Source organism: Lepus europaeus, chromosome 10 (genome assembly GCF_033115175.1).
Source record: "Lepus europaeus isolate LE1 chromosome 10, mLepTim1.pri, whole genome shotgun sequence".
NCBI lineage: Eukaryota > Metazoa > Chordata > Mammalia > Lagomorpha > Leporidae > Lepus > Lepus europaeus.
Window position 1 is genome coordinate 84,757,143 of NC_084836.1, and position 25,352 is coordinate 84,782,494.

Genomic DNA, 25,352 nt, shown 5'->3' on the forward strand with positions numbered 1-25,352 from the left:
GTACCATTAGAACAGATAATCCAAAATCCGTTCACTTTTCTTTAGAAAGAGATCATGGGATTGTTTCTAGGATCCCTGGTAATTAAGTTTGGCTCAAGCCAACACTTTAGCTTTACTTAATTTGCATAAAAATTGGTCTGGGGACATCTGGAATTACGAATTTCTGAGGGATAAGCCTAAACTCATTTTGTAAATGGACTACTGTTGAAAAAAGCAACAACCATATAGTTTTATTGTTTTCAGGTTATTAAATGCTCACATTTTCAAAAGAGCCAAGACTTTCTTTCTTTGGTCCTTATCTAAAAGAGATAATGGAAATTGTATGTTTTTGTTAAATTTGAAAGTTGGTTGCTGCTAATTTTCAAAATTTTACTTTTGCCATGTCCCAAAATATCTCAAATTAAGAGTAAGATTTAAATCTAAATTAGTATGGATTTGATTACCTACTAGATACATTTGGTTTTATCTTATGGCCAGAAAACTTACTTGTCTAGTATAAACTATTTTTTCTTATATTGGAGTTACAAAAGAAATGCAATTTTCTTATAGATAGACTTAAAATCCACAAAAGTATTGACAATTATGGATACTTTTACAATTCCAGGATGGTCACTTTTAACACTGTGAGTTGTCATCTTGAAATCTCTATGTGAATGACACACATACATAGATACACAAATAAATGAATATATCCTGGAAATGAAACATTTCCACACTTCGGATTCCTGCTTTTTCATTTCATATTTTTATCAGCATCATCAACTGCCACCATAATTTCTTTAGAAATCTTATTTTGGAAAGGTGCATAATATTCTACATTTCTGGCTGTGTCTTGATTGTTTTCTGTCGGTAAGCACAATGTTGCAATGATCATTTTTGTGATTAGATCTCTCCCTCTTCTTGGTGAATGCTACTTTACAATAAATCCCTGAAGCATGATTCTTTCCTCAAAGTATGAACATTGACTAATTTTAGATTTTGCCAAAATTGCTAGCAAGATTATATCCCGTAGTCTCAAACTATGTGTGTGTGTGTGTGTGTGTCTTTGGAAACCCTACTCCTACTGATTTTATACATTTTCAATTCTACTTAAACTTATCTGCTATTCAAAAATACGTACTTCAGCCTTGTTTTATTTGCATTTCTTTAATAATAAAGGGATGGGATGTCTTTTCATATTTATAATGAATGCATTTCTGCTCTTGAGAATTATAATAATTGAATCCTTTGTCCATTTTTCTCTTGAGCTGTTTACTTTTTTCTCAGGGCTTTAATAAGAAAAATGAACTCTTTTGTTCCTTAGGTGAGAATATTTTCCCCAGTTTTCTTTACAAGTTGATTATAATTTTTATTTACTATGTCACAGTATATTCAGATTTAGTCATTTCCCTCTTCTGACACACAATGATGTACACTTACACACATAGAGTACAGACGCGCATGTGTACGTCTGTACTTTATAACACCTGTTCTACACATGCTTCAAAAAGCAAACTTTCTTCTCTAAAATTAGATTTCATTTTTTAATACACTTTGGGCTCACAGAAAAATTGAAAAGCACAGAGGCATCCATATGGCCTCTCACTCCACAGAAGCACTGTCTCCCTCATTATCAAGTTTCCCCTCATCAGAGCTCTACAATGAACCCTCATTGTCATGCCATTATTTCCCACAATTAATAGCTTATGTTAAGGCTCACTCTTTTTTTTTTTTTTTTAAAAAAGATTTATTTGTTTATTTGAAAAGCAAAGTTACAGAGAGGCAGAGGCAGGCAGAGAGAGAGGTCTTCCATCCAATGGTTCACTCCCCCAGATGGCTGCAAAGGCCAGAGCTGTGCTGATCTGAAGCCAGGAGCCAGAAGACTCCTCAGGGTCTCCTACGCGGGTGCAGAGACCCAAGATCTTAAGCCATCTTCCACTCTTTCACTGCTGTCCCAGGCCATAGCAGAGAGCTGGACTGGAAGTGGAACAGCCAGGACCTGAACCGGTATCCATATGGGATGCCAGCAGTGCAGGTGGCGGCTTTACCCGCTAACGCCACAGCACCAGCCCCAAGGGCTCACTCTTGATTCTGTATATTCTCTGGCTTTTGACAAATGTCCAACAACATATCCCCACCACTGAGTCTCATGCGAAGTATTTTAACTCTGCTAAAAATCCTCTGTGCTCTTCTTACCTGTCACTCCTCTTCAACCCATGGAAATGGATCTTTGTGTTGTTTCTATAGTTTTGACTTTTCTAGAATGTCATATAATTGGAATCACATAAGATGCAGTCTTTTCAGTTTGGATTCTTTTTCTTAGTAATGTACATTTAAGTTTCCTCCATCTCTTTAAGTAGCTTGATAGCTCATTTCATTTTAGTGCTGAGTTTTATAACCTTTGGTTCTTTAACTCTAGTATTTTTATAGTTCATTTTTCATTTCATCTTTGCTCCTCTTGGAATTTATGTTGGTATAAGGAATGAGATAGGGATTCAGCTTATTTTTCCAAATGGCCAACCGGTTGTCTTAATGCCATTTATTGAGTCATCTATCTTTGCAATGTCAGCCAGAATATATACTGCAATCCAGATCCACTTGGGTCTATTTCTAAACTATTTAGTCTATTTCATTGATCAGCCTGTCTATTCTTGCAGCAGGATTACCCTGCTAATCACATTTTTCAAACATTCCATGTCATTTTTAGTCTATTCATTCTGTCACTGACGGATAATATTCTATCTATGAATTCCCCATTGCATTTCCAACAGGTTTTTATTTGTATTGCACCTTGTCATATCATCTGACACATAAAGACTCATTGTTAATATATTTAATTAGAGATTTTTTTTTTCAATAAAAATGACCAAGTCCCAAGTCTTTCTCAGTGGAGACTTTTGGCCAGTATTATAACCACAGATATTCTAAAGTAGTTTTTCATGCTTACTGTGGATGTTCATTTCCCAAATATACCTTTTTCTAAACCTCTACTTTTAAACCTCTATAATTTTATTGCATTTAACTCTATTAGAATTGTTTTTACACTTAATAAAGTAACCTAATTACACTTACTGTCATAACTACTTGCTTGTGCTTCTGTCATCTTATTTGGCACACTATGCTTTGTTACACTGCTAGCTTATTTTTAATGTGCTCTACCGAATTTATTCTTATGTTATGATGTTTTGGTGAAATTTAGAAAGCAAGATATCTTTTTTTAATCCTACTGGAATTTAATTCCATTTATGATTACCACAAAATTTTTCAAAGATATCTTTAAAGGTCACATATTGGCAGAATCCACAGCACAGAAGGAGTTTTAGTTTGGTTTTGAGCTCTCTCTCTGCTGCCCACCATAATCATAATCCCTGACACTGAACCCTCCTTTCTACCTTCCTTCATTTTCTTTCTTCCTCTTTTAACCATATTATGAATGCTGCAACACACATGTAGGAAAAGACACATAAAATACACAGGGCTTAATTAAATGACCCAAAGCAATCCAAAGCCTATCTAATTTAGTAATAACCACTCAGCCCTAAACTCTCCTCATGGCCACATCCAGGAGTTCCTCCTTTGAAAACACCAAGGTGTATTCGACATCTTGAGTGTAATAGCAGTCAACTGTCTCTAGTTTTCACTACCTAGACATTCCCTTCTAAATGTTAGTCATTTCCCCCTGCATTTTGAATTTACAATGTAAATGAAACTGTAAAACATATAAGCTTTCATACTTCTTTAGTTTAACCTGACCTTTCTGAGAGCCATCCACATTTTGCATGTAGTTGTAGTTTCTGATGAGAAATTTCATCCTTCCAACTGTTCATTTCTCAGTCTTATTTTATGCTCCTTTCTAAATTTATTGTTTCTGCACAGGTTTCCTGTTAGTTTATTCAGGAAGGATACCTGGGTAGCATATTTTCTTAATCTTTGCATTCCAGAGAAAATACGAATCTTGATTTGGTAAATGAATAGTAACTTTGCTAACTTTAGAAAGCCTGTCTTAGTGCTTTGGAAATGTTGCCCTAATTTGACTGTGGTGATGTTGCTTATAACTTGATTTTGACTTTCTTCTGTGTTAAAAGCCTTTCCTTATCACTGATCTTCAAAAATTTCGTGGGGTTATGTTGGTTTTATTTTCATCTGAATATGCATTATCTTTGCTTATAAATATTATGTGTACTCTTATGTTTTGGGCAGAGAAATTGTTTGCATTAGGAAAACATTTTTTCTGTTACTTTTCTGAAGATTACTTCATTCCTGTTTATTCTGTTCTCCCTTCTTGGTATTCCAAGCCTACATAGATTTCATTCCCTGGGTTTATTTTCCATATGTCTCATATTTATTTTCATTGTTATCATGTATTCATTTCAGTAGCTGCAAATACAATGCTTATGGAATTCATGCAGCAAACTAAATAATAATAGCAAACTAAATAATAATAATAACAGCAAACTAAATAAATGAAACCAAACCTGTACAAAAATAATGAGTAATGACTATCTTGGAGAACAAAAGCCTTATCTAAAGATGGCAACTAGAGGGCAGGAGTCTGGTATAGCAGTTAAGCCATTACTTGCAATGTCTATACTCCCATATCAGAGTGCCTGGGCTTGAGTGCCTGTTCCACTTGCAATACAACCATCCTGCTAAGGCAGACTGTGGGAGGCAGCAGAGGTGGCTCTAAGAGTTGGGTTCCTGCCATTTGTATGGGAAATATGGATTGACTTCCCAGCTTCTGGCTTTGGCCTGGCCCAGCCTCGGCTGTCATGGACACTTAGGAAATGAACCAGCTGAGGGGCGCTCTCTGCCTATGTATCTGTTTCTGTCTCTTGGCCTTTCAAAAAAACATAATTAAATAAAAAGATGGCAGCTACCAATCAGTTGGCATTCAACACTAGCAAAATATTATTGGAATTCAGTTTTCTCCAGAAAGTGTTAAATTTTTAAAATGCAATATTCTCTAGCAGGAAATAAAAAAGAATTGAAAATTGATCTCACAACTCACCACTGGGATGCTCGTGGTCACACACAGAATGATCTGTTATTTCATTGTCTTTTGTGATGTTTTCATCCTTTGCAGAATCTAAAAACAAACAAGCAAAATCTTGAGTCAGCAATTTTAACAGGGAATTAGAGCAGCTTCCTGCACCAGGGGGATAGATTTATGTTTGAAAGAACAGACTTTAATTTTTAGAAATAACCACTAGAATGCTTAAACACTTTTATCAGTAAATAAGCTCTTCTTAAAGTATAGCATAAAGTATCTGTACAAAGCATACAAAGGCAGAGATAGAGTTGGAACACCTTATTATGATGAAGAAAATATAAGCAAACTTTATGCATTGTAACAGTCTTAAAATTGTGGGAAAGGATATGAAAGGGAGGCAGAATAGAGAAGATTAAGGGCATATCTAATTTTAAGGTTTTCCCTGCTTCTTTATTTGTGATTGCTCACATATGGGATCTTTGAGTCCTTGGAAAAGTAAGACCTAGAGTTTTGAAATCTAGTGGTCTTTCTCTGCAACCATACTGGCTGAACAAGAGTGATGAGGGAATGCAAACTTTCTGTTTTCTGTAACATCATTCCCTCCTTCATATAGCACAGGTTAATGTCAAATCAGCACACATTCATCTTTTATATTCTAAAATTTCTTTTCAAGAAATGACATGGCTACAATAATTCCATGATTATGGACTTTTGCAGTTCCTTCTGATTGAAAATGAAAGTTTCTCTGGGGGTTCCTTTAAAAGGCACTGAGGGGCAGGCACTGTGGCGTAGCCGGTAAAGCCGCCGGCTGCCTATAGCGCCGGCATCCCATATGGGTACTGGTTCCATTTCTCCACTTCTGATCCAGCTCTCTGCTGTGGCCTGGGAAAGCATTGGAAGATGGCCCAAGTCCTTGGGCCCTGGTTCTCATGTGGGAGACCAGGAAAAAGCTCCTGGCTCCTTGTGGCCAAATGGGGAGTGAACCAGTGGATGGAAGACCTCTTGCTCTCTCTATCTCTCCCTCTCTCTCTGTGTAACTCTGACTTTCAAATAAATAAACAATTCTTAAAAAAAAAAAAGGTGTTGAAAGAGGGGGCCAGCATTGTGGAGAAGTAGTTTAAGTCACTGCTTGTGATGTCACAGTGTCAATTTGAGTCCCAGATGCCCTCGCTTTGATCCAGCTTCCGGTTGATGTGTCTGGGAAAGCAACAGCAGATAGCTCACATGCCTGGGCCCCCGTCACCAACGGGAGAGACCCAGATGGACTTCCTGTCTCCTAGCCTCAGCCTAGCCCAGACCTGTCTATTGCAGCCATTTGGGGGGTCAACCAGCAGATGGCATAGCTCTCTCTCTCTCTCTCTCCTTTTCTCTCTGTTGTTTGTCTTTCAAATAAATAAATAAATAAATACATCTTTACTAAAAAAGCCCCAAAGGCACTGAAAGAGCCTTTTAAAAAGGTCAGTAGGAGGACAAATGGGGCCAGTTCTATGTCAACACAGTCCCTGATACTGAAGACCTAATAGAATGAAATATCAAATCTCTGCCATCATGGAATTTACCATTCAGTAGATTTCTCTCTTTTTCTTCCTTCCTTCCTTCCTTCCTTCCTTCCTTCCTTCCTTCCTTCCTTCCTCCCTCCCTCCCTCCCTCCCTTCCCCCCCCCTCTCTTTCTTTCTTTCTAGAATAATCTAAAGATTTCTAAAAGTCACATGCTACTCTTGTCAACATAAGGCCTTAGAAGTGAGGATGGTAGGACAAAATCTTTATTACTTACAAATTGATTCTCTACTGAGTTTGTATCTCTCAGTTGAGTTCTAACTTCCTAACAGAGCTGAATCAGATGGACTCTGAAATAAATCATCCTTTCTCTATTTCCCTCTGCTTCTCTCCCCCTCCCTCCCTAAGGCATCCTCAATACTGGGAAATAACTTTGAACAATATGATTTGTTGGTAATATTATGAGAAAGTTTATTTCTTGAAACCGCCATGAGCAATATTTGATGGGCACGTGAGAAACCTGGGTAGTTAACATATGATTCAGATTTAATAATCACCGAAGCAAGTGTATACCCAAAGTTGTGGTTTTAATTAACTGCAAATAATTCCCCCAAGGCAAATGTTTAATTATCTGCACTACTTCTTATTTCTTTCTGAGACTAACAATAAGTTTAAAAGTCCAAATTTTGAAGCAAAACCGAACAAAGCCACATTTTCCAAACTGCTGTCTCATTCATGTCAAATTATTTTAAACCAGATCCCATTAAAATATGCCTTTTCTAGGGGTGAGTATTGAGCCTAGCTGTTAATACACAAGTTAAGATTGTTGCAATACTCATCAGAGGACCTGGGTTTGAATCCTGGCTCTGGCTCCTGATTCCAGCTTTCTATTAATGTACATCCTGGGAGGCAGCATTGATGGCTCAAGTAATTGGATTCCACCACCCATCTGGCAGATCCAGATTGCATTCTGGGTTCCTGGTTCCAGCCATGGCCCAGCCCTTGCCCAGTTCTGGCACAGTTCTGGCTGAGACCAGGTCATTGTGGGCATTTGGGGAGCGAACCAGCAGATGAGGTCTCTCTTTCTCTCTCTCACTCTCTCTACACACACACACACACACACGTTAAACATTAAGTTAACTGAATTAAATATAATCATGATAAAAGATAAGGCAAATAGCTAGTGTAGGGCCATGAGCTGGATGCCATTCCTCTCATTCCCCATGTAATCTTATCTTCCTACCTGTCAATCAAATGACCACTCCCCAGGATGTACTTCCCTGACCACTCCCCTTTCCAAGTTCATAGGAAGCTTGGTAACAAGGACTGGAGTTCTCCCTTCTCATGGACATTGAAGAGCATGGTACTGTGTGTATGTACGTGTGTGTGGGTGTATACATACATACATACATATATATGTATATATATATAAATTTGCCTCTCAAATAAATAAGTAAAAATAAGCCTTTGGGGCTGGCAATGTGGCATAGTGGGTAAAGCCACTTCTATTTGAGGTAATGAAAGCTGCACTGTATACAAGGGTAATTCAAAAAGCTCACAGAGGGGCTGGCATTGTGGCACTATTGGTTAAGCTGCTGCCTGGGATGCTGGCCTCCCATGTTGGGTTTGAGTTCCTGCAACTCTGCTTCTGATCTCACTCCCAGTTAATGTCCCAGGGGAAGCAGTAGATGATGGCCTAAGTGTTTGAGCCCCTGCCACCCATATGGTAGCCCCAGATGGAGTTCCAGGTTCCTGGCTTCAGCCTGGCTTAGCAAAGGTCATTGTAGCCATTTAGGGGAATGAACCAGTGGATATGTCTCTCTGTAGCTCCCTCTCTGTCATTCTGCCATTCAAATAAATAAATAATTCACAGAAAAATTGAATTAAGAAATACATTTAGCTTGGTGCAGAATATTTTGAAATCCATGCATTGTTTCTTCATGATGTACATTTTGTGTAGCAAAATCAATACTTTTTAGTTTAATATCTATGAACTTTTTGCAGTATCTTCCTATAGATACAATGACATTATTTATAACAAGAGAAAGAGAAAACATATCCATTTGTTATGATCTGAATGCTTTTGTCTCCTTCATGGATCCACGTGCAGAAATCCTATCCCCAAGGTGATGGCATGTGGGAGCCTGGTAGACAGGATTAGTGCCCATACACAAGAGGCCTGAAAGAGCATCCTTATCTCTTTCTCCATGGTCACAGTGAGCATAATGGTATTTCAAAAACTTTATGGAAAATGGAATTAAAACACAGGCTTATTTTGGTGTGAGAAAAGTCAAAATCCATGAATAGTTTTTTTTTTACTAATAAGCATTTTCCATGAACATTCTAAATATCCCTCACATGAATCAGAAAGTATGTACACTAAATTCACTGGAACTTTGGTCTTGGGCTTCCCAGCCTACAGAACTGTGAGAAATTAAATTTTTTTTTGTAATATCCAATTTATGCTATTTTATTGTAAACACATAGACAAAGCATTAGTTTATAAGGTCGCTAAGTGGGCTTCCTATTTCTATACAAGTTCTGTAAACTATCATGAAAAATGTAGTTGTATATACAGAATTCTTCCAGCACCTTAGATTTGCATTTTATTTAATTTCAAAAAGCAGTGCTCAAAATATGTAAAATAGTTATCACTTAGTTCTGAGATTCAGTCAATGTTATTTTAATAGCAGAGAACAGGAATTAAATTTATATGTAGATTCTGACTTTCAACATCTTTAAGGTCAATGTCATATTTAAAGAATTTTTTCAAATGCAAATATTAGATCAAATATTCAAGCCAAAGGTCTATAGATAGATGTGCTTTTAAGATTAATAAGAATAAAAAAGAAACACTTCCATAAATTAAAGAATCCTCATTTAAAAAGTTGAAAAAGGTTTAAAAGAATATTTAAAATAGATTAAAATAAAATGAAAAATCCCATAAAACAGAAATTTCAAAAAGTAGATCATTTTTAATGCACTTACATATATCTACATTGAAGAGTCCACATATAGAGTTATAATGACAAATGATGAAACTATTGAATTTTTTATAAGCATATCTAAACTATAAATCAAAATAACTACTATCTCTAAGATGTTCCCTTGGAACAAAAGTTCTGTACCCTAGAGAATCCCTGAGTATACCCTGGGGATTTACAAATCCTTTGGAAAGATACACAAAATGCATGTGTATTTGCATGGGTTCATACTTCTGGGAGGTGAGGGTTTCCTGTATATTGTCACAGATATCCATGAACCCAGCAAGACTAAAAATAATTTAAAAACTTAGATCCCAACGCCTGTGACACTGCCATTTACAACAGATGTTTAGCATGATTTCTGAGTAATCAGCTCTTGAACTTCACAGCCACTCCATATCAAAGATGGCAAATCTTTTTTTTTTTTTTTTAAGATTTATTTATGGTTTTGAAAGGTAGAGTTACAGAAAGAGAGACAGAGAGAGAGGGAGACGGAGAGATCTTCCATCCCCTGGTTCACTTCCCAAATGCTGCAAAAACCAGGGCTGGACCAGGCCGAAGCTAGGAGTCAGGAGCTTCCTCCAGGTCTCCCACATGGGTGTAGGGGCTCAAGGACATGGAACATCTGCTGCTGCTTTCCCAGGCATATTAGCAGGGAGCTGGATTGGAAGTAGAGCAGCCAGGACTTGAAGTGATGCGCACATGGGATGCCAGCACTTTAAGTGTTGACTTCACCCACTATGCCATACTGCTGGCTCCAAAGATGGCAAATCTTAAATTTTAAAGGCAGATTTTACTTGAAGAAACAGAAAAAAAAGTGTATTTAATGAATGAGGAGAGCAATCTCGCTTGCAAACAACATTTTGTACCAGAGGTGAAAATAAAGTATGAAATTGAAAGAGGTTCTTAGCCAGAAGTTCCCCAAAATGCATCCAGTAAGAGAAGCAGCAGGTGGTCCTTTTGACATGGGTGTCTTAATGAATCTGAACAAAATAAATGCTATACACAAAAATCTACACAAAGATTTTCATTCTCTGATATGTGTAAATATCTAGAAATGAGTACCAGAGTTCTTTGCAACAGTCGTACAGGAACACAATCACCTGGATTTCCCTTGATTCCTGTAAACCGATTTGATTATACCATAGAGAAAGTATTTATCCTGGCGTGCTTGTTCAAATCGCTGGTTTATTATATGAAGCAATTAGGAAAAAGCATTTTTTTCCCTCCATCTGAACACTGTGCTTATGCACGGTACAGTCTGTACAATCAATTTTACGGCCTCCATGAAACTTTGCAGCTCCTATTCCTATCCATAGGAAAAAAATATCTCCTGCAGTACATCCCTGAGTATTCAAATGTCGATGCTCTAACTGCTTGGTCCCAGTGACGCTGGACATAAAAGGATAAACTCTATTTACCTGAGAGGTGCTAGGTGCACAGACAGGACATGGCTCTGGGTTTCGGGAGGCCCAGCTGAGCTATGGTTGGTCATTTGTCTTCATTATTCTCTCATTAACCCCCATGACAAGGTGGTCAATTACTCCCAGAGGTATGGAGTTGAGGCCACTAACAGTCTTCGCGGCATGGCTGGGATAAACTACCATCATGGACAACTAACCTGGTTTCTCTTAGAAAACACATTCCAAGTTCCAAAGAGTTAACTTTGGTAAATCAGCTGGAGCATTCCTACACTGCAAGCGATACTCTTCTGCAGGCTGTTATTGAAAATATGAGCAAATAAGAAAGTGGATAATTAGGGTGGGATGGAAGCTATCTGGGGGCTGTGATTCAGGATGTGGAACTGCTAGTTTCATACTTCAAAGGAGATCCACCCACCATTTTCCCCCAGGTGATCTAAGAAACCTCACAAAGCTAATTTGCCAAATGGCTTAAATAATCTCTTTGTTCCAAACAATAGTTCCCTGTCAATATTCCTAGTCTTCCTTCTTACCCAAGTACTCAGGTGGGACAGGTCACCCTGAGATTTTTCCAGTGTATTTACAGAACAAAGATCAATAGTGAAGGAAGAGCTGCGGCGTACCACTGGGGCCACACTGGCCATCTTTAACTCAGCGACCCAACAAAGAATCATCACATTGTAAAACAGAACAGCTGGATATGAAGCCTGGTTGGACCATAGTGAAAAAAGAAATGCTTAATTACCCTTTCCATCAACTTAATTTTTCCCCTTTGGCAGTGTAAACAAAGGCAAATCTGCTCTTATTTTTGGTTGTCTGTGTCCGGGCTGCTTCAGTATCCTTGACCTCCTCCTGATTCTTTTCTGATCTTGCCTCTCTTTATCCACAAACCCTCACATGGCAGGCTCTCTTGACCCCTTTATAAAACCAACAAATAAAAAAGTGACCAGGTTGTAGATATTAAAAATAACTATGATTCTAAGTATGAAAAGCCTTGAAATTCCGTTAAATAGTTCACCTATGTCACAAGATACATTGTACAACATGGCATATACAGTTAATAATAACACTGTACTGTATACAGCTTGCTCTCACTCTCTCTCTCTTATATATATATGCAGGGGATTTGTTCCTGGGCCTTCTGTGGATACTGAAAGCAATGGATGCTCAAGTCCCTTATATAAAATGGGGACAGGATTTGCATCCTCCTATATACTTTAAATCATCTTGAGATTACTTATAATAATTGACACAATGCAACTTCTGAGTAAAAAGCTGTGAAACTGTATTGTTCAGGGAACCATGACAAGGAGAAAAGTATGTACGTGTTAAGTACAGACACGGTATTTTTTTCCAAATATTTTTTATCTCGGTTGAATTCATGGATGTGGAACCCTCAAATTGGGAGGTCCAAACGTACTTATAAATTGCTAGGTGAGTAGATTTCAAGTGTTACCACAAAAACTTGGTAAGTATATAAGGAATGCACATATTAGCAGCTTGAGTTAGCCATTCCGCAATATGTACACACTAAAGTTATTCAAGAAGTTCATGGGGAAATGTGTAGTAGGAAAAACTATGCATGGATTTCAACCATTTCCATGCCAACATAAACGTATTTAGATTTTTAAACATTTATTTTCATTTTTTAAAATTTCAAAGTGACACACACACACACACACACACACAGAGAGAGAGAGAGAGAGAGAGAGAGAGAGAGAGAGATCCAGAGAAAGATCTTCCACCTGCGGTTCCACTCTCCAGATGTCCACAGTTGCCAGGATTGGGCCACGCTGAAGCCTGAAGCCTGAACTCAGTCTGGGTGTGGCCTGTGGGTGGCGGGAATCAAAGCACCTGAGCTGTCAGTGCTGATCCTAGAGGATCAGGAGGGAAGGGGAACGGGAAGCAGAGCTGCAACTCACACCAAGGCTCCTCGGTATGGGTATGGGACATGGGCATCTCAAGCTGCTGTATCAGATGCCTGCCCCCAGATAAACATATTCAGTTCTTCGGAGAATTTGTTGAAGTATTCTCATAGTACAAATCATTCCTGTTGTGTATATATATGCAGATATAAGACTTCTTTACTCTTTGATTTATTCTGACAATAAATGTTTATTATGACTGTGTGACTGAAAGTCCCTTTCTCATAGGAGAAATGATAACAGTTTTTGCAGCTCTCACAAGCAAAATTGCTGCCTGGCAGCAGGTCACTAGTTAGCACTACTTAGTTCTTTTATTGCAAGGAGAAATTGAGGCAGCAGACAGAATTTAGGCCTGGATTTAACTGTGGGCCCTGGGTAGTTTTCTGTCAGGTACCTGCAGAGTGTGATTGTGAGGCCGGGATACTCTTGGCTGCTAAGATCCCAAGATTTCAAAGATTAAGCCTATAAGGACTATGTCATAACCTAACCTGTTGGATCATGACATCATTTTCCCCGAATGATAAAAAAGCCAAAGTTTGGAGACTAAAAACGAGCATCTGTACCTTTTCTTGAGAGTTACTAATTCAAAGTGAGCTTCAAAGCCCTGGCTAATTTCTCCTGAACACCTGTTTGTTCTCACACCTTGCAGTCCATCAAGCTGAAAAAACAATAGAGTTCTAATCAGGAGTCTCCAGCTTCCCATGTGCTTGATTTTTTGCAGTTCATTTTTCTTCAACTTTCCCCCAAGCCATTGCATGCAATTCTAAAAATACAGGTGAGTGCACAGGAGTTCATTAAGCAAATCTACCACAATCTAGTTTAATACTGCTTTCATTGTTGGACATTCACATTAAATCTCATTTTTGGTCACTCTGAAAGAACCCCACATTGGTGTAGTGGATGTCTGAAGGTTGAATTCATCGCTCTTTCCTCTCTTACTCCTATTATCACACTCTCACCTCTGACATCCGGACAGGATGGATCTCTCTGGAGCTGGAGGAGTCAGAATTGAAACAGCCCATATCAGCTAAGCTTGCAGCACACATGCCTGTCTCATGTCTGTTTGCCTGATGCTGGGGCTGCAACAAATGGTTTCAGTAGATGAGCTGCTTTCTGAGGCCATGACCTGGGGCATTTTTGCCTGGGATGGTCAAGGCAAGAAGTACCCGGGGGTCAATGTCCACATCTTTGTTCTTAAAGGCTTCGGAAGATAAACAGTTTCTTCACCCAGCAGGAGACAATTCTAAATGCATTTCTACATGTCTCTTGTGAACATGGAGCCCCAGTTCCTTTGGCAGTATCCAAATCATCAATATCCTCCATTGACTATCATCCCTTCCATATCAGATATCCTCACGCTTCACCATGCTTCGGGGACCACTTTCCAAACAAACCACCTGAACACTGTTCTTGTGTCAGGATTTATTTTGGGGGAGCCCAAACTAAGACAGTCAAGTACCAAAATGTGAATGCCCAACCTGTGTATACTCACCTGGCGTCTGGTGTATACTCTGTTACTCCCTTATACAAATGCTCTCTTTAGTTAGGAACTTTGGGAAGAGTGCCTGCCACCTAACTAGGGAATGCTGGGGAAAGAAGTTGCCGGGCTTCGCTTGTGTACCCTGACAGCAGAGCCTCAGAAGACTGGAGAGGGAAAGACCCTGGGCAACTAAGGTAGATCGGACAATAGCCATCAAGGTGGCCTGACACCAGGAGGGAAATACTCCACCCACCAGGAGATGAATCACATTAGATTATGATGGAAGGAATTCGGTAGTTCCTTCAGTGGCTGACTGTTGAGGTTGTTGAGTCTCCAAGGGGACTGCTCAGACAACAGTCGTCTCCTCATTCATCTACCTCTTGGGCTAAGGGAATAGTTTCCTCACTCCCTGACTGTTACAGCAACAGCGGCAACTCAATAGGACTTAAAGAGTCTCACTCACTTTGTTGTTCTTTCAAGTTCATTATCTCATTTTAATCTCTCTCTATATATATACTTCAAGCATTTATAAAATATTTTTACAAATATTATTTTAAGAAACTTGATATTATTTTAGACTCATTTTAAACCATATTCTCCTTTGATTTCAAAAGTACAATGCTCTCCTAAAATTTATACACAGGTTGAAAAAATACCAGACCAATAAACTCAGAGAAAGTTAAAGAGCATAACAGTTGGTCATGCAGAATAGAACAAGTTCAATAAATTTCATTTTCAAATATGACCCCAGTGGTAGAAAAAAAATCCAGTGACATTTGATATTACAGGAAATGTGGTGTGTGTAGAGGTATTTATAGATTAGAACAACATTTTACCTCATAAACCAAGAAAAATGTGTTAAAACAAAATACTGTAAGATGTTATGAGGGCCTTGGTTTTGTTTCAATTTGCTACTATGTTATAGTAGGTTTAGCTATGATCCTAGGAATAATTAAATAGGTTTTCCATGCAATGACTGAATTGGTCTGTTTAAACTGTCATAATAAAATATCTCAGACTTGGTGACTTAAAGAATTCACATGTATTTCTCAAAGTTCTGGAGACTGGGAAGCCCATGACCAAGGTTCTAGACAATTCGGTTTCTAGTGAGGGCCAATACCCAGCTTGCAGATGGTAGCCTTCTGGTTGTGATCTCACATACCATTTCCTCAGTGTGTGTGTGTGTGTGTGCGCGTGTGTGTGTGTCTTGGAGAGAAACAGATCTCACTCTCTTCTCCTTTTGTGAACATGAATCCCACCATGAGGGCCTCCGCTAACCAGAATTACTTAACAAAGGACTCATCTCCAAATACCATTGCATTGGGGTTAGGTGTGAATTTTGGGGAGGACTCGAACATTCTATCCATAACACTGGCATCCATTCGTGTGTTTGGGCTACTTGAATGATTCACAGCTTTCGAATATGAGCTACTCAAACCAAGTTTTCTGCTACACATTGGAACAGAATCCCAAAATAGATTTAGAAATGGAATCTTCCTATACTGTGAGCTTCTCCTTGTCTGTTCTAGTTCCCTGGGATCACATTTTCATTGATTTTTAAACTTCATCAAGTAGTTAGTATTTGTACAACATGGATAAAATAGTGATAAGGGAGTCTTGAGTGAGACTCAACACATTTTTTGGCATTGGTATCGGCCAATAAGAATGAACACGTCCACAGCATTGGAGCAAAGCCCTGAAGTTGCTCTGCTATTCCTGACATGGCAGGGTGGTGGTGGAAAGGGTTATTTGCAAAAAGGAGAGGTATGTTATTGTTTGTTAGATACTGTATATGTATTTTAATATTTTAAAAATATTTACAGCAGTGCCCAGTTGTACTGGTAAGATATCAGTTGTTTTTCATAGAAAAAAATCTACTAATGAATTTTTCCAAAAGTTAACAAGAGTAGTTTATTAAGCAACAGCTGCTGTTGTTTTAGATATTGATGGTAAGAGTGGGCAGGCGCCGTGGCTTAACAGGCTAATCCTCTGCCTTGCGGCACCGGCACACCGGGTTCTAGTCCCGGTTGGGGTGCCAGATTCTATCCCGGTTGCCCCTCTTCCAGGCCAGCTCTCTGCTATGGCCCGGGAAGGCAGTGGAGGATGGCCCAAGTCCTTGGGCCCTGCACCTGCATGGGAGACCAGGAGAAGCACCTGGCTCCTGGCTTCGGATCAGCGAGATGCGCCGGCTGCAGCGGCCATTGGAGGGTGAACCAACAGCAAAAAGGAAGACCTTTCTCTCTGTCTCTCTCTCTCTCACTATCACTCTGCCTGTCAAAAAAAAAAAAAAAAAAAAAAAAGAGTGAATAATTACCCTAAGAGTCCACAGTGCGAAGACTGGATAATCCTCAAGCACACATTTTGTGATCACCTCTTGTTTTGTAGTCTTTACCTGATGAAGCATGATTGCAAATGGAATCAGCAAAAACTTTTGCTGCTTTTGTCTGGAGCCCCACGTGTCTTTATTCTGCTACTCCCTACATCACACAGAGAAACTGCCTTAGTCACTGAAGCTGATGACCACCATGTTGGAAGATAAAAGGAGACCAGGTAACACCATCTGTTCCAAACTATCCACCTTGCCCTCTCAGCTCCAGGGCAGTATTTCCTTTTTGGTAATTTCAACAGCTGTCTCTGGGGACTTTGCAGATGTCTTTGGAAAGATCCCACTTGAAGCTATTGAGTGCAACCACTTAATAATCAAGTGCTAGGGTTTGGTTTGAAGGCAGCCGAGAACAATGGAAGGAGGGCACTGAGTAGTGACCAAGAGGGAGCAAAGGACCTTTACTGAACAGAGGACCTGAGAGAACATGAAGGCAATATGTTTTTACCCTAAAATCTGGAGAAATTCTAATTGGAGCCTCTTTAAAGGGAAATCTATTTGTTATTTCTGGGTAGAGGGAAGAGGGAACACTGTGAAAGAGAGGACTTGTTAGTAAACAATTTTCCTTAAAAAATTGTGCTATATCTTTAGCAGAAAAAAACCTTGAATTCTTAGCTTTTCATTTAATACCAACATATGGAAAGAAAAGTATAAATTTCCTAAGTATACAATTTGATGGATTATCACAAACTGAAACTGTATAACCAGGACAGCTCAAAAAATAGAATGTCTAGCATCCTGGAAGTCCCTCTCCTCCTGCCTTACAGTCCTATTGTCACTCCAGAAATCACTGTTCTGACTACCAACAGGATTTGTCAGTTTCAGGATATGACTTAAATTGAGTTACACAGAATATGTGCTCTCTGTGCCTAACTGCTTTTGTGAAATTTATTCATCATGTTGCATGTGAAAGCAAATTTTAATTGTGCAATGAAGATTGACCATGTTAATAAATCCTGTGGTGAATATTTCAAGAGTGAAATAGTTATTATTTTTTATTTGCAAGAGAGAGAGAGAGAGAGAGAGGACCCAAGTACTTACCGCATAATCACTGCTACTTAGAGTCTACAGTAGCAGGAAGCTAGTCTCAGGAGTTAGATCCAAGTTTTGAGTCCAGGTGCTTGGGCTCAAATCACGGGACATGGGAATATTTTATTTTTTATTTTTTAAATTTTTTGCCAGGCAGAGTTAGACAGTGAGAGAGACAGAGAGAGAGAGTTATAGACAGTGAGAGAGAGAGACAGAGATGAAGGTCTTCCTTCCTTTGGTTCACTCCCCAAATGGTTGCTGATCCGAAGCCAGGAGCCAGGTACTTCCTCCTGGTCTCCCATGCAAGTGCAGGGACCCAAGCACTTGGGCCATCCTCCTCTGCCCTCCCAGGCCATATCAGAGAGCTGGACTGGAAGAGGAGCAACCGGGACTAGTACCCAGCACCCCAACCGTGACTAGAACCCGGGGTGCTGGCGCTGCAGGCGGAGGATTAGCCAAGTGAGCCACGGCGCCAGCCTGGGACATGGAGATCGTAATTGCTGTCTTAACCAATAAAGTACATAAGTACATGCTCATCCCTGAAAAAAATTTTTCAAACATCAAACATTCATTGTTCTCTCATACTCTACCCCAAACTTATTATTTCATTACTGCAATGTTCTTTTTTTAAAATTTTTTTTTAAATTTTTTACTACAATGGTTCTTAAGTGTTAGCACACAGTGGGATCTCCTGAGGACTTCTTAGCATATAGACTTTGGGACTTCAGAGTTTCAGATTCCCTATGTCCTGGTGTGTGTGTAGCAAATTTAGGAGTTATGGTTTAGTTACGTTTGTCCCCCAATGGTTCACGTACTATTAGCTTGATCCCCAGTGTAACAGTTTGAGAGGTGGTGGGGCCTTTAAGAGATAATTAAATCATATGACCCCACCCCCATGAAGGGATTAATGCAGTTCCTGCAATCATAGGTAGGTAGCACTAGAGTGGGTGGTTTAGCTTAAAGTAAGTGACATCTTTGGCTTGCTCTCCTTTCCACTCTCACACATGCCTTCTTCCTCATGTACCTGCTTTTCTTCTACTTCTCCACCATGCATGAATGGTATGAGGCCCTCACCAGAAGTCAAGGAAATGTTGCTGCCACATCCCTGGACCTCCCTGCCTCCACAACTGTAAGCTGACATAAACCTCCTTCCTTTATAAATCACCTAGTCTCAGGTGTTCTGTTATAGTAACACAACATGGACTAAGACAATAGGTGCTGCCAAGGTTACTGCTCTAGGAACCACTCTTATTGAACTATTGCCTTAGAATATTGATAGCACAATTAAAATTCGCTTTCATATGCAACACGATGAATGAATTTCACATAGTGTTGAACAACAGCAATCAGATACAGAGAGCACATATTCTGTGTAACTCAATTTAAGTCACATCCTGAAACTTATAAATGCTGTCCAACAAAGTATCTGTTGCTTTTATTTCCTGTATCTACTCCACCTTTCCTTAAAGTAAGATGTTTTGATAAGTATCCTCATCATATTTAGCCTGCAGATTTTCAACAGCAGGGGGAGAAGCATCTCATCTGTGGGGAGGAAGGATACACAGCTCTGTAAGCAGCTGCATCTCTGAGTTCCATACTATGTGAAGATGGGAGAGTCAATTTCAGAGTATCCCTTTCTTAACAGTAGCTACACTGGATCTTAGTGTTGAAAAATCTGAAGCTCCTTGCAGCTTGGCATGCATCCAGACAAAAACATGCTCAAGAATCAAAAAGGCCCAAGTTTACCATGACTGATTACATCAAACCCTGCAGGCAAGAGAGCTCCTTACAATAAAAGCTTAAAGGCTAAAAGAAATAGACCATCCACACAACATTTGTTTCTCAAGCTAATTCTAGACAGAGAAAAAAGACACAGAGTGGGCTCCCATCTATTGGATGGGGAAGGCTGAAGCCGGGAGCAGGAAACTCATTCCAGGTCTCTCATGTTGGTGACAAGGACCTAACTACTAGAATCATCACTACTGTCTCCCAGGGCTGCATTGGCAGGAAGCTGGAGTCAGGAGCCAAAGTTGGGGTAGAATGCCAACACTCCAGTATGACATAAGAGGGTCTTAACTGGTATTGTAACTTCTAGGCCAAACATTTGCTCTCAGATGACTGAAGATTTTTGCCTTACATTGATTTGACCCCAATTTTTGTTTGATAGTCACAGTTCTCTACTTCATCAATTAATCAATGAATGGATGATGTAAGCCAAGTGGTTAACTCAATGTACCTAAAATGGGGTTTTTGATGTTCCACTTCAACCTGTCATGGATACTCTTCTTCTCAACTAGAATAGGCTTCCATTTCCACATCTTTCATATCCTACCTTGAATCTCACACTCACTACCCACACTCCACAGAGAACTGCAAGCCATAGATGCTCCTCAACCCCAAGCTCCCTCAATACCTTTTGGTGTTGGCACTGATTCTTGCACCTGTCATGCTCTGGCTGGTTTTTAGTTATTTTATATCTAATACATGTGGCTGAAGGTCTTTGCTTCACTTTCATTGTCTCTCAATTGGGACACTGCATTTATATCACAGAGGAGATTGGAGAGAATGAAAACACCCTTATTGGTGTACAATAAGGAATAGACAAGTATTAATTGTGGATATTGTTGCTAGCATTACCTTTCAAACACATGTCTAAGTACCTCATTTTCCCATATAGATTATGAATTTCTTTGTATAGGATAATGACTTACAAAGAGTTAAGCCTCAATAAATATCTTTGGATTTTTTTTTGCCTTAACAGACAGCAATAAATTTTAATCAGTATCTTCTTTCTGTGAGTCAGACTGTATAATAATCACTAGGGATAAAATAATGTTCAACAAAGATACCATCTCTCCTCTTATAAAACTTAAGTTACAGTGGGAAGAGATGGACAAAAGGAAAAGCATTCAAAGAAGAAAATTATATAGTTAGAGACAGCAGTATGTCATAAAGAAACAAACAGGGGACTGAGGCAGATTTAGTGCAGCTGAACCCTATCTAAAAAAATGAACACAGAGTGGGAGTTTTGATTAGCAGTTAAGATGACCCCATCCCATATCAGAGTGCCTGAGTTCAACACCTCATTCTGGATCCTGATTCCAGCTTCCTGCTACTGCAGACCTTGGGAGGCAGTTGTGGTGACTCAAGTGGTTGGGTTCCTGCCACACATGATGGAGATCTTGATTGAGTTCCAAGTTTCTAGTACTTGGCTTTGGCATGGCCTATCTCTGTTGTGGGCATTTGGAGAGTGGACAAATGGATAGAGATCTCTCTCTCTCTCTCCCTAACCACCCTCTTCCTTTAAAAAAAATGATCTAAGAAGACAAAATAAGACTGAACACAATAAAAGGCAAGAAGTGAAGTGAGATAATACTTGAGAGACAGGAAGAGTGTGCAATGTCATGATGCACCCTTATAGTTGGCTGTTTGCATTTTACTTTGAGGCAGATAGGAAAGTACTATAGAAATTCAAGAAGGAAAGTGGTGTGATCTCTTTATTTCCTGTACTGGTGATGGCATTAGGCCTTAGGAGCTTAGGATATGAAATCATCATCAAGTGCAATAATTAATTTGACCATGAACTTTGACCTATGCATGTCTATAGACTTATATAGAGTTCAAACATACACATGACCTTGGACTCATTAAAACTGTATGTCTGATATATGGGCATGTGGAAACCCAAGACCAGATATCAAGTAAGATATTTACCAGTAGGGCATTTGCTGAGAATGTTCATGAGTCAGGGTTCTGTATGAGCTTCTAGCATGAATCACTTTCACTTATTAGCTTAATATAACGATGTATTCATGGTATGTATCTCACTTATACATACCATGTATCATGATGCGTTCTCATTTATTAGCTTACATATACACCCATGGCTTTATGATAGGTCTCTCTTTTGAAGAAACTGCTTCAAATATGATTTTGGAATATGGAAGGATATAAATAATAAAAAATAATAAAATATATATAGTGGGTCTGCTACAAACAAAGCATGAAAAAAATTTAAACATGTTATAATTTAGTTCTGTGAATCATTGACTTGAAAAACAGCAGACAACTTGAAATGTTCTATTTGTCTAGATACGAGAAATGTGAGAAAATCAGCTACTTATTACTCATTTTTTTTCTTTGTAGGAGTAGTTGAGATTCAATGAAGCTGTAATGGGCAGTATATGTGTGTGTTGTTACTGTTTTTTAATATAAAGCAAATTAATTATATAAGGTGAACAAGAACAACTCATAAAAATGGCTTTTCAAAATGTGTCAAGTCTTTTCTATAAATTTATTATTTTTTAGTTTTAAATTTAACAATTTTTAACATTTTTCCCATTCATTTCATATGCAGATATTATAACCCTCAATGCTTATGTGACCTTGGGCAAGTTATCCAACCTACATTTTGGTTGCCTCATTTGTAAAATTAGGGAAATGTTATCACCCATCCCTGGAAGATATTGGGCAGTTAGCTGTTCCAACAAATCCATTTCCCTTCTCTTAATCGCACAGGAAGGAGAAATCTGCAGATTCAGGAATTCCCTCCTTGCACATTTATGGGGCCATGTGATCATGTGACAGCCTGAAGGCTGATGGAAAGAGAATAGATGAGACAGCTGCCACTTTCAGGTGCACATCTGGTGCAAACGTTTTCTCTCTCTCTTCCCCATTTGCTGAATGGATGTTAAGATTCAGTACAGTTTTGGGGACCATCGGCTGAACAGTAATGCACCTAAATTAGCTTACATTCCTGGTTATAGCTACATGGTACATAACCTGTCATGGTGAATTTCATGTGCATAAAGACATGCCTTTCTCTGTGTTTTGTGTTTTTGTTACAGCAGCTAGCATTACGTAAATCATATTGCATCTCAAAGAATCATTGAAAGAATCAAGATAATATTTGGGCACTATGAATCATTCTTAATTTATTATTTTTCAAGTTCAATCAACTAGAATCTACTCATAAAGCTCTTTAGGGCACATATTTCATCATTATTGCTGAAAGTATTTTCAAAATAACAAAAGCAATTAGTAAACATGACATGACAGACAATACAGTGAAGATATTTGGGGTAAGGGAGTGGAGTATAACTACATTTTTAATGAGTCTCCATTTTTTTTTTTCTCATGACAAACTAGAAAAATACTTGTAGTAACAACAATCAAGTCTAGTTTCCTATGAGATAGTCTGTGCTCACATGGAAGTTATTTTTTTTCCTCCCAGAAATCATGCTATGTGGTCTGTCAAGAAGATAAAATCTCTGTGTTAGAGTTGTACTTAAAAACCCAGTGCATATGGTTACCATATGGACCACAAGCAAATTCCTGGATTTCTTTACACTTGATGAAAAAGGGAGATTGTTGAGTAGGAAGCACAGTTCAGAGAGGAGACCTACAAAGTAAGAGGAAGGGGAAGGGATTATCGGAAATGGAAGAATTGATACTTGTAAATCTAGGAGACGCACTTTAGGGAATAAAGTGGGAGCAGAGTTTGGTGTGCTCTGCTAGCTCCACCTTGGGCGGATCTCTGGGGAAGAATTTGTGGTGGGCTTCGATCCCAAAGAATTTTGTTCTGGAGAGGAATGGTTATGCATGGAACGGTAACTTGAGCCAAGTGCTCCTCCTGCTGATACTGGTATATATCACTGTTAGATAATACATCAAGCAGCTGTATATACAAGTTTGCTAGGCTAGTGTGCCCCAGAACTTCTGGTTGAAAGAATGCCCTATAAAGCAGACACAGGGAACAGGAAGTTACAGGGCTAAGCAAAACAAAACAAAACAAAAAACAAACAAAACCCAGCTTCTTATTTTCCTGACATCATGAAGAAAGTTTCAGAGAAAACCTGTGCCTGGTGCCGGATGTGATCTCAAGTCCTTAAATATCAAGCAGGAGGAAGAGGTTGTCAGAGAAAAAGAAAAAAGAAGTTGTCTCCCTACATGTTTAAGCCGGAGCTAGCCAGTGAATGTTGAGTGATTGACTCCCTCTCACTGCCTGTTGAGGGGAGAAGCGGTTAGCACAGACAATATTCATGGATGGCTGTAGTAAACTGAAGCAGTGTAAAGGTTTTACACCCTTTTCTGAATCCACTAGGATTCAAACACCATAGATCGAGCTCGGAGAAATGCTGCCTTGCAGAGACTTGTTAAGTCTCAAAACTCTGAGCCTGATACAAACACAGCATTTATATGAATGTCACTGTCTATTCTGCCCAAAGAGACTAACCTGCTTGCCTTTCCACTCTAATTTGACACATCTGTTGCAAAATATCAGGGCTAATTACAAAATGAAATAGGAAGACAAACTTTCCATTAAATGCCATCAATGCTTGTTAGGAAGCCTTGTCTTTGTATTTGATCAGAAAATGTTCCAGTCTTTGCCACTAGCTAGCCAATTATTCCTCTTCCTTAATAAGCAATGCAGCAGTTCTGAGACATTCACACCCTCTCTGTCCCTCTCCCCCTCCTCTTTCATCTCTCTCTCCTTGCTCTTTCCTTCCCTCTCTCAATATGTTCCTCTGAAACAGTGGCTGGTAGAATAGATGACAACAAACATCAGTAGGAACAGGAAAGGGAAACACGTTTCTGCACACGAAAATCTGTTGTCAAAAACTGGTAGGTTGCATCCTTTTCTGAAACTTGAGAGAATGTTTCCTCAAGTACCACTGTACCAACAAGAATTTAGGACCAAAGATCCTATTTTTCAAAAGTAACTGTACCATTGCTTATTTGGTATTATAACAGTGAGTATGATTCCTTGAAATCAAAGCTTTAAACCATGTACTTTACTTCTTCTAAATGAGATGTGCGATTATCTCTCAAATTCTGTTTTGTGGGATTTATTTTAAAAAGTCATACCAAGGCTGGCGCCGCGGCTCACCAGGCTAATTCTCCGCCTGCGGCGCTGGTACTCCAGGTTCTAGTCCCGGTTGGGGCACCGGTTCTGTCTCAGTTGCTTCTCTTCTAGTCCAGCGCTCTCCTGTGGCCTGGGAGTGCAGTGGAGGATGGCCCAAGTGCTTGGGCCCTGCACCCGCAAGGGAGACCAGGAGGAAGCAGCCATTTGGGGGGTGAACCAACGGAAGGAAGACCTTTCTCTCTGTCTCTCTCTCTCTGTCTAACTCTGCCCGTCAAAAAAAAAAAAAAAAAAAAGTCATACCAAAAAGGAACAAACGAAATTTTAAAAAATAAGATTTGGTCAATTAGTGTGAGATGTGAGAAATGCCAGGTACTTCAGTCTCCTCTGAGCTTCTCCATACGTGTTGGCATGTTGGATGCTCTGAAAACTTCTGCTCCATGGAAGCTACTTAACTTTCTTTAGCATTGTTTTTTCCAAATTATTTTGGCTGCTGAAGTCATTTATCAAGGAACAGTTAATAACATCTTCAAGGATGCTTTACAAGTCTAAGCATGGGGGCGTCCATGCAGGAACCCCACCATGTTGCCCATAAATTTGAAGTAAATTCTTTCACAATGTCTTTCTCAGTTGCTTTTACCCAGTCACAATAGGATCATGTTCCTTTCTACATGGACTGGCATTAGAACTTCTGCTTTTCCGTGGAGTCCTATCTTATATAGTGGCAAAAATGTGCATCTTCACAGCTAACTCTGGAAATCATTTAAAATGCCCTTAAAGTACTATATTTATTTTTTAATTT

At 39.1% G+C, this 25,352-nt stretch overlaps 1 protein-coding gene across 1 annotated transcript in view; it reads right to left on the reverse strand.

The window, feature by feature from the left end:
• LOC133767827 (ADP-ribose glycohydrolase MACROD2-like) overlaps positions 1-25,352 on the reverse strand; it is an 874,013-nt gene that overhangs the window by 76,131 nt on the left and 772,530 nt on the right. The window contains exon 8 of the mRNA XM_062202273.1: positions 4,988-5,065. Within this exon, the coding sequence (XP_062058257.1) occupies positions 4,988-5,065 (78 nt within the window). The remainder of the gene's footprint in view (positions 1-4,987; positions 5,066-25,352) is intronic.